The 13,938-nt window shown below is 47.4% G+C and overlaps 1 protein-coding gene across 3 annotated transcripts in view; it reads right to left on the bottom strand.

The window, feature by feature from the left end:
* The window catches only part of Rsu1 (Ras suppressor protein 1), a 190,037-nt gene that overhangs the window by 160,049 nt on the left and 16,050 nt on the right, over positions 1–13,938 (bottom strand). For all 3 annotated transcript variants that reach the window (XM_052726782.1, XM_052726784.1, XM_052726783.1), the window contains exon 3: positions 179–229. In XM_052726782.1, coding sequence (XP_052582742.1) covers positions 179–229 — 51 coding nt within the window. The remainder of the gene's footprint in view (positions 1–178; positions 230–13,938) is intronic.

The raw sequence follows: 13,938 nt of genomic DNA on the forward strand, positions 1-13,938 counted from the left end.
ACAGAACACAGAGAGAGAACGGGAACATACGTATCTTCATTGTCACCTAAATAAACTTTAATTTTTTCACAAGTGATCACTTATCATTACTTTCCTTAATGGAAAGAATAATGGAATCAGCAGCACTGTGACATGATGTACGAAGGAAGTCATGTAACGAAAGAGAAGCTTTACTTACTTGTTAGCTTGTTGTGACTGAGTACCAGTTGCGTGATATGGGCCAAGGAGACTGGAAAAGAAAGAAAGAACAAAACAGTCAGGATTGCTTACAATGGCACTCCCTTCACTTCCAGGTAGGCTGCAAAATGATTTTCAAAGGTCGAGGCATCCGCCACTCAGAACACGAGCTGGGGTTCGTGCAAGCTGTCGTCTGAGTTAGACCAGATGAAATCATGCAATGGATGGTGCAATTAGCATGGCTAGTTGGAGCAAATGAGATTCATGTCACAGGATGGAGCATTACCAGGACCACAGGATCAAGCCTCATAGGATGACTTGGTCAGCTGGCCTAACTTGAACCATCATCTCAATACGGTGCAGCTCAGAAGAAGGGGCCAAGACTTCGGAGAAACTGGAGGCCCTGCCTGTGCCAAACAAAACCTTCATATCCAACTGACATAAGTAGACCAGGAGTGTAGCCCCACCCCCATCGCCCACCCTGGAATTCCTCTACACATAATTACAGGATCAGAGGTGAAACCTCTCCTGGACCTCCTCTAAACGTAACTTAGCTGATGTGTCAAAGTACTGGCTTGGAATGTGTACTGCTTGCTAGTTTCCAATCCTATGATGGAGGCTCTATCTGTGTTTCCAAAGATTACAATAGTTATCTAAGCATAGAGGAATTAAATGAGCACAACAGTTGAAAACAGTGAGAGAAAGGGGAGGAGGGGGAGGAACTTGTAGTGTTCCACTTTGGGTTCTAAAACTCTACAGGGTGCTTAGAAATCTATGCATATATACATATATGTATGTATATAAGCATAAATAATCAATTTTCTTTCAATACTCTGTCTCTAAGCACATTCTTTTAATGCAGTCAAAATTTTTGTTTAAAGGGATAAGAAAGAACAGTTCCCAGCTTGCTGTGGAGACATTGAGTATGCACTGCCCCTAAGCATAACCTTTGCTAAGTTTTTTAATGGTGTGTTTCCATTTCATCAGTTACAGAAGAGTTTGAAATACAATCCAAAGTCAAATCTTTCTAGTCTGCTCCACTGATACTAAGTCACTAACCTACAAACTTTGGGAAGACTGGGTGGGGGGAGGTGGGGTAGGGGGGTGGGGGTGGTCTTACATGACCATCAAAACCAAAATCATGGCTGAATATAATCTCAGCTCCCATCCAATAAACACTCCATTTATTTACAAGAAAGGATCCAACTTCGAATCCACAGTGCATGGCACTGCCAACCCTCCTCAGTGTCCTTTAATCTCAGATCTCCTGTTCTTGACTTTCATGGCCTTGGCTACTGAGAACTGCAGACCAAATCAGTTTTCATTATGTCCTTGTTATGGTTCAGATGAGTTCCTGGCTTTGGGATGTGGGCATTTGGTCCAACTCATGCTTCCCCCATAATGTACAACTTTCAGAAGAGGGCCAGACTGATGGGTTTGCACAATCTTGGACTTGAGTCTCCAGAACTGTGAGCCAAAAGAACCTTGTTTTGATTTCCTAAGTATCCTTCATCAGGTGGCCAGGCAAAGCACTTGTGGATACAGCCTCTCTGCCTGGATTCTCCCATCCATTGACCCTCATAAGTGTGGCTATACTTCTCTGACGGGAGCATGGTACCAATGCATTCTTACTGCATCCTCCCTGGCACTCTGTGTGATAATGAATGCCCTATCACTTAGGATCTTCCTGTGACTACAGGGTTTCACCATCAATTTAGTCCTTTGTAACTAGTAAGCATGTGGGGGAGAAAGGGTATATGAAACTATACCCATGCCCTGTTCCTCACCCAACTTTTTATGTGGTTTTCATTAAGCATTTATTAGACAGCAATGGTCAAAATCACTGAAAATGTCTCCTAGAATACCAGGGCACAGATCTATAGCTCCAGAGTTTATGTGGCCATGACCAGTCAAACATGAAAGGTACTGAACATGTTTACCCAGGCTCTTCTGGAACTAAAACTCCTCCCTCACACACCTCTTGATGGTTTATAATCTGGAGACAAATGTGTCCTCTACAACCAAAAAGTCACCCCAGATACCTGTACTGGGTCAGTACAGATTTAGACACAGGTCTTGCTTTTTCCTGCTGAGCCATATAGCCTACGCCTTTATTAAGTCCTAATAGGGAACAGGCTCTGGGGACAGGACATGTGCATCCCTGTGACAAGAACTTTCTTCTCCCACCTCTCTCAGCCTAGTTCCCTCCTCATTGGTCTCAGATGCTGATCCATGGCCAGCCCCTGGCCACCAGATGCCTCTGACTGTGTGGGTTAAGGTACACCACTCTGTAAGGTTGTCCTCTTACCCATGCTTGCCCCACACTCCACCCTACATCATCCCTGAGTATATCTGTTACAGTCCCATTTAATGATTTCAGAAGAACCCTTGGTGAGGAAAGAGATCAGGGCAGATCAGAACACACTTGTGGTTTTTAAGAGGAATCATCATGGTGGCCTCACGAGACATTTGAGATCTCGGATGCTGTGGAAAACCTCACACATTTTTACTGGTAAGAGTTCAGATTTTCTTGTCTACTAGATAAAGTAGTCCTCTGTTTCAGAGGTGTACAAGTATGACATGACAAAAATCTCCAACAACTCGCTTGCACCGAACAAGTCTCACGGATGAATCTATAAGATTATGCTCTGCTTCATGTTGACAGAAAATAACAAATGGCAGGGATTACAACATGCAGGAGCCTCTCCAGCATATACACAAGCAGGCCAGAGGTCCCTTGGGTGCCCAAGCTTGGTCCACATCTTGTATGAGTTAGATGTTTGTCTTCACACATGCATGTGTTGAAGCACTAATCCCAAAAGAACTTGGAGGTAGGGCCTTTAGCAATTAGGCCATGAGGGTGAAGCCTCCTGAGTGGGATTGGTGCCTTTACACAAAGACACACAAGACAGATGACTTCTCCACATTCCTGCTGCTATCTCCAGCCAGTGAGGACCAGACAAGACTGTGGCCCTCTGTAAACCATGAGAGGGGATCTCAGGAGGCACCAATGTTGGCACCTGATCCATCAACATGTCAGCTTTCAGGACTGTGAAGAGTTTAAGCCACCCAATCTATAATGTATTTATTATTTTAATAACCCAAACTATGAAGAGATACATTATGATATCAGCTGACTAACTGAGGTCGGCCATCACACCTCCATTCCTCCTAGGAAGAAGAAAGAAAAAAGCAAGTCTTCCTTCTAGACACTTCTGAGAACTTGTACATGGTCTACCCATTTACAGGCATTCTGTATCTAGGCTACCTACTTCAGGAGGGGTTCGAAATACAGCCCGTATTCCAGGCAACCACTAATTAGCAAGGAAAAAAGGGGGGGGGGTTACTACCAAGAAAGAGCAAACTAAATCTAGCAGATAAATAGCAGTCTCTGTCACTGACATCTGAATGTCACAGGAATCAATTCTGATTACAAAAGAAAATTGATAATTTTCCTATCTCCTTCTGCCTTGATTTTTTCCTAAGATATCAACAAGTAACTAATTAGAAAGGGGGAAAAAAATCTGTTTTTCTTAATGATGGGCGAAGTTGACAGTGACAGATTTAATTGGGAGAAGCCAAGTCTTTTCAATCATTTCATCCTGTCCTTCCAAGCAGCACTTAGCAGGCGAGAAGGTACCAGAGCTGAAAAGTTGAGCTGTCTCTTTAATCCTAAGTTGTTGTTCCCCCTGACGGCACCACCAGAATGTATTTTTCTTTCTCACTATTGTTACGGGGCTCCAAGCCAAAGTAGGTGAGCGGGCGAGAAATTAGAGCAGGAAAGAAAAAGTTTATAAAAGAGCTTTGAGGAAAATGTTTAGGGCAACAAAAGGCTGCAGGCTGAGTCTGCAGGGAAGGCAGTTAAGTCGGACAGGATCAAGAGAAACCCGCCAAGCCTGTGACAGGAACAGACCAAGTGACAGGGACATATTTATCCAACCAGCCACTCCCTATCACTTGGGAAAGGTGGGTTCATTGTGACTCTACTATGACAACCGTGTGGCTAAAAGAGAAGAAAAGGCTCACCACAATAGAACAGGTTATTTCAGACTACAAAAGGCACCCCGTTAAACATGCCAAAGAAGTGGAAACAGGCTTCACCCCCTGACCTGCTCCTGGTACCTCGCTGACCATAATCACACCCGGGAAAGGTTTTCTGCTGTGTTAATAATACACTCTAAGGGTGGGCTCTGCTATTCAGACACACCACCAGAAGAACACTGGGAACAAATTGCTAGCAAAATTCCAAAAGCAATATTCAAGTGTGATTGCCCTGGTATTTGCAGAGTCCGTATCAAAATTCAACTAAATGAATGAAAATGTGCCCCAAGTTACATGTTATGTATGGTCCCTTCACTGTTCTTCCCCTTCAAGTTCGTTAAGCAGTGTTACAGGGTAGGTATTGCAGCGAGCTTGTGAAGTCCTGAGTGAATGTATACTCTCTGACATGCACACTGCCATGTCAAGGACCCCAGTGCCTCAGCCACGTGGGAGTGGCAAAGCCTTCCCTGGGAGAGACTCAGAGGGACAGCAAAGTCTTCCTCTGGTCCCAGTGGGAATGTTAATGGTGTATGCAGAAAATGTCCACCATAGCTTTCTTCCCCCTGCATGTTTATAGGCTGAAGACTGAGATTAGCTAAACCTGCCTTCTTGTTCAGCTGCATATAATAAACATGCTGCCGTTTCTCCACCAGAGAGCCTAGAGCACCCAATCCCAGGTTTTCTCTAAGTGCATGCCTATTATTTCTTCATTCCCTTGTCGCCCCCAGCGGAGTCTCTAAAACCCAAGTGCAGCAAGAATGTAGTAGAATATGACCTTATTCATGTAATCCTGGCTGACTGGAGAGTGGAGATGGACGTATCATAAATTCCAAGCCAGCCTGGGCCACACAGTGAGTTCCACAGTGAGATCCTGTATCAAAAAGGAACAGAAAGGATGAACGATGAAACATGAGATCAGATCAAAACAAACAGTGCGAAGCAAAGGCCTGGAAGGGAGGCATTTGCGGGGAGGTAGGGACAGGCAGAGGCTGCCGGCACTGGAGGGGTAACTATTTGTTTATTCTATAAGCCAGAAGAGAACAAGCAGGAAAATGCAGAGGAGTTGGTGGGATCGATAATTTCATAAGAAAGACAATGAGGGGCTCATTTAGGCGTTTTACTAGATATTTACTGACAGAGCACCAGTCAATAATCTCTACTTCAGAGTCTCTTAGAAGTGGTACTGACTGCCCATCCTGGTTAGCCTGGGATGGTCTCAGATGACATCTGCTGCCCCAGAATGGTTGCCCAATACAGGAGCACAAAACATGCTGGTAGAAGAGGCTCACAGACTCAAGGGAAGGAAGGAGATCTGAAAGATAAGGTACACAGAAGATGCTCCTCATTGTAAGGTGAGGGACATCAAGAGATGCTTTCAAGTAGAAGGACACCATGGACTGGAGCTGGCTCTGGAGAACACATGGAAACAGAGGCTGTGGAATCAAGCAGAGCCTGTGAGTGTGGAGCTGCAATGTAGGGAAGGTATGGAAGCAGGTGGAGCTCTGCCAGAATTTCAATGCTGCAGATTCAGGAAAACAAACAACTAAGAAAAAACTCCTGGAGAGGGGGCTGGAGCGATGGCTTGATTGGCAAAGCACTTGCTGCACAAACATGGGGACCCGAGTTTGGAACCCTGGCACGTATACCACATGGGCCTGTAACCCTAATAGTATGGGTGGGATGGGGATAGGCAGAGCCCTAGTTCTCCCCAGTCAGGGAGTCCCAGCTTTGGCAAGAGGCCCTGTCTCAACAAATAAGGTGGTGAATGATAAATGGAGACACCTGACATCAGCCTCCGTCCTCCAGGGCCACATACATATGTGCATGCACACAGTAAACACATGCATTACCCACCCACCCTCATTCACACGCGCAAATAAAATCCTGGAAAAGAATCACATTTCCAGACACATAGGAAAGCATCTATTTTTTAAACCAGGTTCTGTGTTTTTCCTTCTTTTTCAGCATAAAACAGACAACATGAGAACAACAACAACAACAACAACAAATCAGCAGGGTAAAGCCACTGCACCTATGTTGACACTGTAGAGTTATTTCCAAAGTAACCCCACATATCACAACCGTGTGGTGCAGTAAGAGCTGTCTCCAAGGCTTTCCATTGGGAAATTAGGAAGCAAATGATTCCTTTGGTGGCACTTTACATATGGGAGGGAAGTTCTGACTTCACAGGATGACATTTACAGCCAAAGAAAAAGAATGCAAGGCTGGAAAACATGCAAAGTGGCACAGAGCGTGAAGTGGTCACAAATTCTGTCACTGATCAGAACTGGCCTTTACCGGTTTCCCAGTGAAAACTCCTGTAATTTTGGTCACCATAATAGGACTTTAGCCATCAGTTCATGTTGGAGGCTGTGTGCTATATATAGCAAAAGCATCTAGGAGGTACTATTATTATCATCAGAACACAAATGGCTTACTGAATCTTGGTGGCTCTTTTGGTATAAAACGGAACATGATAGACCAATAACATACCTCCTCAGATATTCAACATGGTCACCTAATTTTACAAGGGACACTGTTCAAATTCTGAACAATTCTATTGTGAATAGCAATATCATTTGTAGATGAGCACCGTGTTAATACAAACCCACTCAAAGTTGTAAACTATTAAAGAATTAGTTTGAACTTTGCCTATAAGATGATCTTAATACCTTTTTCCATTTTGGTGTCCCAGTCAGTTAGAAATTGTGACAGCCTTAAGTAACATTGATTCAAAGACACCACAAGAATGTGGGCACTGACCAGTTGTCAATACCAATGATGACCAACTCGAGTTTTGCATGTCTGTGATGTGTGATTAAAATGCCTGCCTGTGTCACCCAGCTGAAGTTATTTCACCCCTGGTAGTAGAATAGAGATTCGGCCCTTCTTAAGTATGCAGGTTCTGGCAATATATTAAAATGAAGACAGACAATAAAATGTCAGATACTGAAATATAACTCAAACATATTCACCAACACACTCAGAATCATAAAAATATTTATTTTGGATTTCACTCATAATTTACAACTTTAAACAAAAATCAGTGTGGTATGAAAGTTTTTCTTCATTTCACAGCTAATTATTATTCAGGTTTGCAAACTGCTAAGTTTTTTTTTTTTTAAGGTTACCATTTAATATAAAGGGTTAATCTACTCTGGTTACCTTGTCCTTCATTCAACAAGAACACAGATTATTACAGATGACAACTGAATAAAAATGTGATACCTCTTTCTGCTCCAGGAGCAAGGAAAAAAACATCACAATCAGGTCACTAACTGAGAGCCTTGGGTTTTCCAGGATTTCAAACAACTGGCTTGTTCAGGGTCAGAACAGAACAAGAATGGAGGGGATGAGCAGGTTCTCCTCTTCTGGAGCTGGCACATCCACCTCCCATCTTGCTCATGACAGCGCCTGGCTGCTGAGCCCTCAGTCTCTGGGATTACACCACTCACCACACCCCTTTCTCTGGTTCTCAGGTCCTAGTCTGTTAACCACCGATGTCTCTAACTTTCCGTCTTGTGGATGGCAGACCATGTGACTCCTCAGCCTCTATGACCTCATGAGACGGCTCTCATAATAGGTCTGTACACGTCTGTACAAAACTGACCATTTCTGTTTCTCTGGAGAACCCTGACTAATATACGGACAAGTAGACCCATACAGAATAGAAGAGCACATTAAAAGATAAATGCCTAAAAAGAGTTTCAGGTAAGAAAATCTTCGAGAACCAAAGTCAACATAATCCCACATCTACCCTCCAACTTCCATCTCCTCCTTTACTTCCTTTTCTTTTGTGTTGCTTATTTGCATCAACTAACTTTTTTTCAGCATAAACTGTGACATCTGTGTAACATAAATATGTATTTTTAGAAACTATAGTTACTTCACTAGTTTTTCTTATCAACTTGCCCCACACTAGAGTCTCCTGGGCAGAAGGAACCTCAGTTTAGGAACTGCCTACACCAGCTGGCCTGTGGGCATCCTGTGGGGCATGTTCCTTGATTACTACCTAATGTTGGAGGACCCAGCTTCCCTTGGGCAGTACCATCCCTAGGCAGGAGGGCCTGAGCTGCATTAAAAGGCTACTTGCAGAGGAGCCAGAGAGCAGGTCAGCAAGCAGCATTCCTCCAGGGTTTCAGCTTCAAGCTCCTGCCTGGAGTTCCTGCCTTGGCTTCCCTCATGATGGACTGTAGCCTGTAAGAATAATTAACCCTTTCCTGTCCTACTTGCAGAAAAAGCTACTGGACAATTACAGAATACTGGAGCCTAAGAAATCTATATCTTAGTCATTTTGTGTTATAATCAAATGCCTTGGACTAGGTAATTTAAAATACAGAAAAAAAGAAGCCATGGATTTGAAACAGAGAATGGGGGGAGGGTACATAGGATGGCTTCCAAGGAACAAAAAAAGGGGGGGATGTAATTATATTATAATTTCAATTAAACATAATTTATTTCTACAATCTAGAAAGTTCATGCTCAAAGGCCTGAATCTACATAAGAATGGCTGACTGAATAATTCCAGGACAGAAAGCAGAAGGACAAGAGAGGGGAGGGCGAAGGGACCAGAAGAACCAATCCAGTTTCATAACAACCCCTTCTCAGGGAGACTAGCACTCCTGAGATGGCATTAACTGACTCACCAAAGACTTCAGAACCTCTTTTTAGGACCTGTTTCCCAACACTGTTGGCAGCTGGATGAAGCTGCTAGCACATGAAGTTTGGGGGACACACTCAAACTGCAGCATGTTTGAAATCAGAGGACACAAGATCCGTGTACTGGTTTGTTTGTTTTTTCCCTACGAGTCTGCAGAGCACTAGAATCAGAACTGAGACTACATCCTGGTTTCTCGATTCTTAATCTTGAGTTTATTGTTTCAAAACCAAGAAAATAATATTCACACTTGGTCGGAGTGTTCTTAATAAGACGGTAGAAAATCTTATCATAATAAAAATAGTATAAACCTGAATGGAAAAATTCTATTTTGAAAAAATATGAGAGTTACATAAAAGAACTGAACTGAAAGCAGAGGGCACAGATCCAGGCAGTGTGACTCCATGTCCTAATGCCACGAGAGCTGGGGACAATCACTAGATCCCCCCAGAGCACAAATTCCTCGTGTTAAAATGAAAGGCTGAATTAAAGTATTTGATTCTGTGGCAAGAATGAAGGAAAGAGGAATTAATATTTGTGCAGGACTCATGACATCAATATGCTGTGTTGGGATAATAATAATACTGAATGTTTACCAAATGCTTACAACATGGCGGGCACAGATCTAAGAATTTTAACTCACCATGGCCTCAAAACAACCCTATAAAGGAATGGTCACATTTTCTGCACCTCTCCCAGATTCAGACAAGGAAAACGAGACCAGGAGAAGTCAAGTGACTTGCTCATGGCTGCAGAGCCCGGAGGCAGAGAAAAGCTTCTAAACCTACCCAAAGAAGAAACTGGTTGGTTTCTAACACTATCTTCTGCCCCCAAATGTGCAACGCACAAATGCACCATTCACTCAACTGTTTGTCAGACAAAGGCTAAAAGCGAGCTTGGGTCCACTGGTGTGGCTTCTTGCTGAAGTCCATTAGAAAGCATAGTGCTTCTCAGTCCCGATGGAACCTCACAGACCGACTTGCTGCTGGTGCGTACAAGGGGGCAGAGAGGTTCTGTCTTACCAGGTCTGATCTTGACATTTCTATTCATTGGTTGCCCTCCCTGGGCTGTAGCTCTCTGCCTCTACTTCAGCTTTCTTCTACATATCTCACTTGAACCCAGTCCATATTCCCCTGGTAGAGGCAAGCCGAGCCCCCTGCTTGGACAAGGAATCAGGAGATGGAATCTGACCTTCTGATATGACAAGAGCCTTGTGGTTCTCAGAGGAGGGTCTGCAGAAGCAGAGCAATTCACAGCAGATGGACAGGAATCAGAACGAGGAACCAAGAAGTAGGAGCCAGGCAAAACCACCAGTGGCAGAACCCCAGTGACACACTTCCTCCAGCTAAGCACCAGCTGTTAAGGTTTCTACTACCTCCACAAGGAGCGCCACCATCTGGAGATCAAACCCTTAAACAGATGCACCTGTAGGAGAGAGAGCACATTAGACCATAACAGTGTGCCTCATAATTGACCGAGTCCACGTGAGTCTGTTTTTCCAGGCAGCAGCAGAAGACCCTCCTCTGGTTTCTTTCATACATGCATGTTTTCCCACAACCCTGCTACAATCCTCTCCACCTTCCTGTCCCCCCTAACACATAGAGATGTCACTCACCGTGTCCATAAGCTCCCATCAAATCCTCAGCACTTGGGTATTTGATTCTTCACCTCCTAATCCCTGCCATGGGCAAGCCTGCATATCCAAATCTTCAAGAGAGGCTAGGGCTCAGCTTAGCGGATACAAACTCTAACGATGGCTCATGGTGAGGCTCTCGAGTGCCTGCTCGGCACCAGCTATTACAACTCCACAAACACATTAGCCTTCATCTGAACAAAACCATACTTTTCTCATCTCCACAAAGACGAAGTCAAGTACCAAGGCACAAAGTGAATCATGTAATGACATCTGACCAATGTCAAGTTGAGATACTTAACGGAAGATGTCATGGTTTGAATATGAAATATCCCACCCAGGTTCACATGTTCAAACACTTGGTCCCCAATGGCTGGCGCTGTTTTGGAAGGCTGTGGAACTTTAAGGAGATGGATCCTTGGGGCCAGGTTTTCCTTGATTGCCTCCCCTACTTTTCTGAGCACCACTGTGGTGTGATCAGCCTCGTGCTGCTCCTCCTGCTATGAACTCGCCTTCACAATGGACTAAAACTTCCGACATCGTGAGCCAAAATAGCTCTCCTTCCTAAAGATGTTTTCTGCCAGGTACTTTAGGCACAGCAATGAAAAGTAATTAATTCAGACCACAAGGAACTTCTATTTAAAGAAAGCTCACTCCTTCAGTCAACTCTAGAGGTACTTGAAGAATCACAAAAAGAATCAACATTGAAAAGAATCTCATTTTCTCTAGAGAGACAAGGGTTCTAATGGGGAAAGGATGACAGTGAGCAGGAGAGGGAGAGGATTAACCAGAGTTTGTCTTGCCTACCCACACTCACCTTTCCCCCCACCTGTGACAATGTTTCAGTGGGAGGTTGAACTACCTGGTGACCATGCCAATACCCAGCTCCCTTCCCTACAGCTTCTGGTGGGTGTGGTCTTGTGGATACCTTGGTTTATGGATTCCAGACCTGGGAATAAAATGATTTCTGATGTTCTAAGGAAGCACATTTGTGGTATTTGGTTACAGCAGCCACCAGAGTCTAATACAATCGGACTTAAAGAAAAATGTTAAAATCTCGGCATATAGGGGAAAAAAACCAATGGTTTACATATGAAATAAAATGAGATTATCATCAGGCTTTTGGACAGCAGTAACTTTTGCCCGAGAAAACAGGATAACACAGTTACAGTGTTTCAAGAAGTTGAATAAAACTGGCTTCCCAGTAAAATGGCACAGATCTGTGTTTGCCATTAACATGTAAGGACTCTAGGAATTCTGTTTTGTTGGCCCTTCTAGATGAATCTCCCAGATACGTAAGGTTCACATCAGAACAACTTGACACACTGACCATGGGACAGCACAAAGCATAACATATCCTGGGACTGCATAGTGAATTCTTGCCAAGAGAAACTGAGGCAGGTGATCTAGGTCCCTAACAAACAGAGACACTCCACATCCAAAAGTTTAACAAGTTAAGACCGCCAAGGGCCGGCCACTGGCCCCAAGCGTCACACAAAGGGACCTAGAAAGAACCTGAGATCCCTGAGTGCCACGATGACCAGAGATGTTTACTGACTTCCGACAGCTGCCTCGAACTCCAACGTAAAAGAGAGCTCTGTTTTCTTCAAGCCATCATGTATGGGTCTCTTGTGTACAGAGTGTACCCTGGACTCCAAGTGACGGATCTCACAGCAAGCAGAGAAGGGCGGAGGAAACCTCACTGCAGAGAACCTGTGCTACAGAGCAGGAGGCCGGGTGGATGAAGCCAAAGATCCCAGTCCCCAGATCTTAGGGCATGACTGACAAGGGGCCAGCATTGAAGGGTGCAGTCGTCAGTAGGGGAGGGGGTGACAGGGTGTGCAGTGAGAGAAGATGACACAGGGCCTGCTGGGGGGGGGGGGGGGTGACACAGGGCCTGCTGGGGGGGTGACAGGGCCTGCTGGGGGGAACACAGAGCCTGCTGGGAGGTGACAGGGCCTGCTGGGGGGTGACAGGGCCTGCTGGGGGGTGACAGGGCCTGCTGGGGGGGTGACACAGGGCCTGCTGGGGGGTGACAGGGCCTGCTGGGGGGTGACAGGGCCTGCTGGGGGGGGGGTGACACAGGGCCTGCTGGGGGGAACACAGAGCCTGCTGGGAGGTGACAGGGCCTGCTGGGGGGTGACAGGGCCTGCTGGGGGGTGACACAGGCCTGCTGGGGGGTGACACAGGGCCTGCTGGGGGGTGACACAGGGCCTGCTGGGGGGGGGGGTGACAGGGCCTGCTGGGGGGTGACAGGGCCTGCTGGGGGGTGACAGGGCCTGCTGGGGGGGTGACAGGGCCTGCTGGGGGGTGACAGGGCCTGCTGGGGGGGGTGACACAGGGCCTGCTGGGGGGTGACAGGGCCTGCTGGGGGGTGACACAGGCCTGCTGGGGGGTGACACAGGGCCTGCTGGGGGGTGACACAGGGCCTGCTGGGGGGTGACAGGGCCTGCTGGGAGGTGACAGGGCCTGCTGGGGGGTGACAGGGCCTGCTGGGGGGGTGACAGGGCCTGCTGGGGGGTGACAGGGCCTGCTGGGGGGGGTGACACAGGGCCTGCTGGGGGGTGACAGGGCCTGCTGGGGGGGTGACAGGGCCTGCTGGGGGGGGTGACAGGGCCTGCTGGGGGGTGACAGGGCCTGCTGGGGGGTGACAGGGCCTGCTGGGGGGGTTGACACAGGGCCTGCTGGGGGGTGACACAGGCCTGCTGGGGGGTGACAGGGCCTGCTGGGGGGTGACAGGGCCTGCTGGGGGGGGGTGACACAGGCCTGCTGGGGGGTGACAGGGCCTGCTGGGGGGTGACACAGGGCCTGCTGGGGGGTGACAGGGCCTGCTGGGGGGGGGGTGACAGGGCCTGCTGGGGGGGGGGGGTGACACAGGGCCTGCTGGGGGGGGTGACACAGGGCCTGCTGGGGGGTGACAGGGTTTGCTGGGGGGTGACACAGGGCCTGCTGGGGGGTGACAGGGCCTGCTGGGGGGGGGTGACACAGGGCCTGCTGGGGGGTGACAGGGCCTGCTGGGGGGGTGACACAGAGCCTGCTGGGGGGGGTGACACAGGGCCTGCTGGGGGGTGACAGGGCCTGCTGGGGGGTGACACAGGGCCTGCTGGGGGGTGACAGGGCCTGCTGGGGGGGGTGACACAGGGCCTGCTGGGGGGTGACAGGGCCTGCTGGGGGGTGACACAGGCCTGCTGGGGGGTGACAGGGCCTGCTGGGGGGTGACACAGGCCTGCTGGGGGGTGACAGGGCCTGCTGGGGGGGTGACACAGGGCCTGCTGGGGGGTGACAGGGCCTGCTGGGGGAGTGACAGGGCCTGCTGGGGGGTGACAGGGCCTGCTGGGGGGGTGACACAGGGCCCGTAGTAGGGGGGAAAGTCCATCAACCACCTCCTGTTTCTGCTAGACTGAAAACAAAATGAGAGTTCTGGGAAGAT

Source organism: Peromyscus californicus, unplaced genomic scaffold, assembly GCF_007827085.1.
Source record: "Peromyscus californicus insignis strain IS unplaced genomic scaffold, ASM782708v3 Scaffold_8__1_contigs__length_139910024, whole genome shotgun sequence".
Lineage (NCBI taxonomy): Eukaryota > Metazoa > Chordata > Mammalia > Rodentia > Cricetidae > Peromyscus > Peromyscus californicus.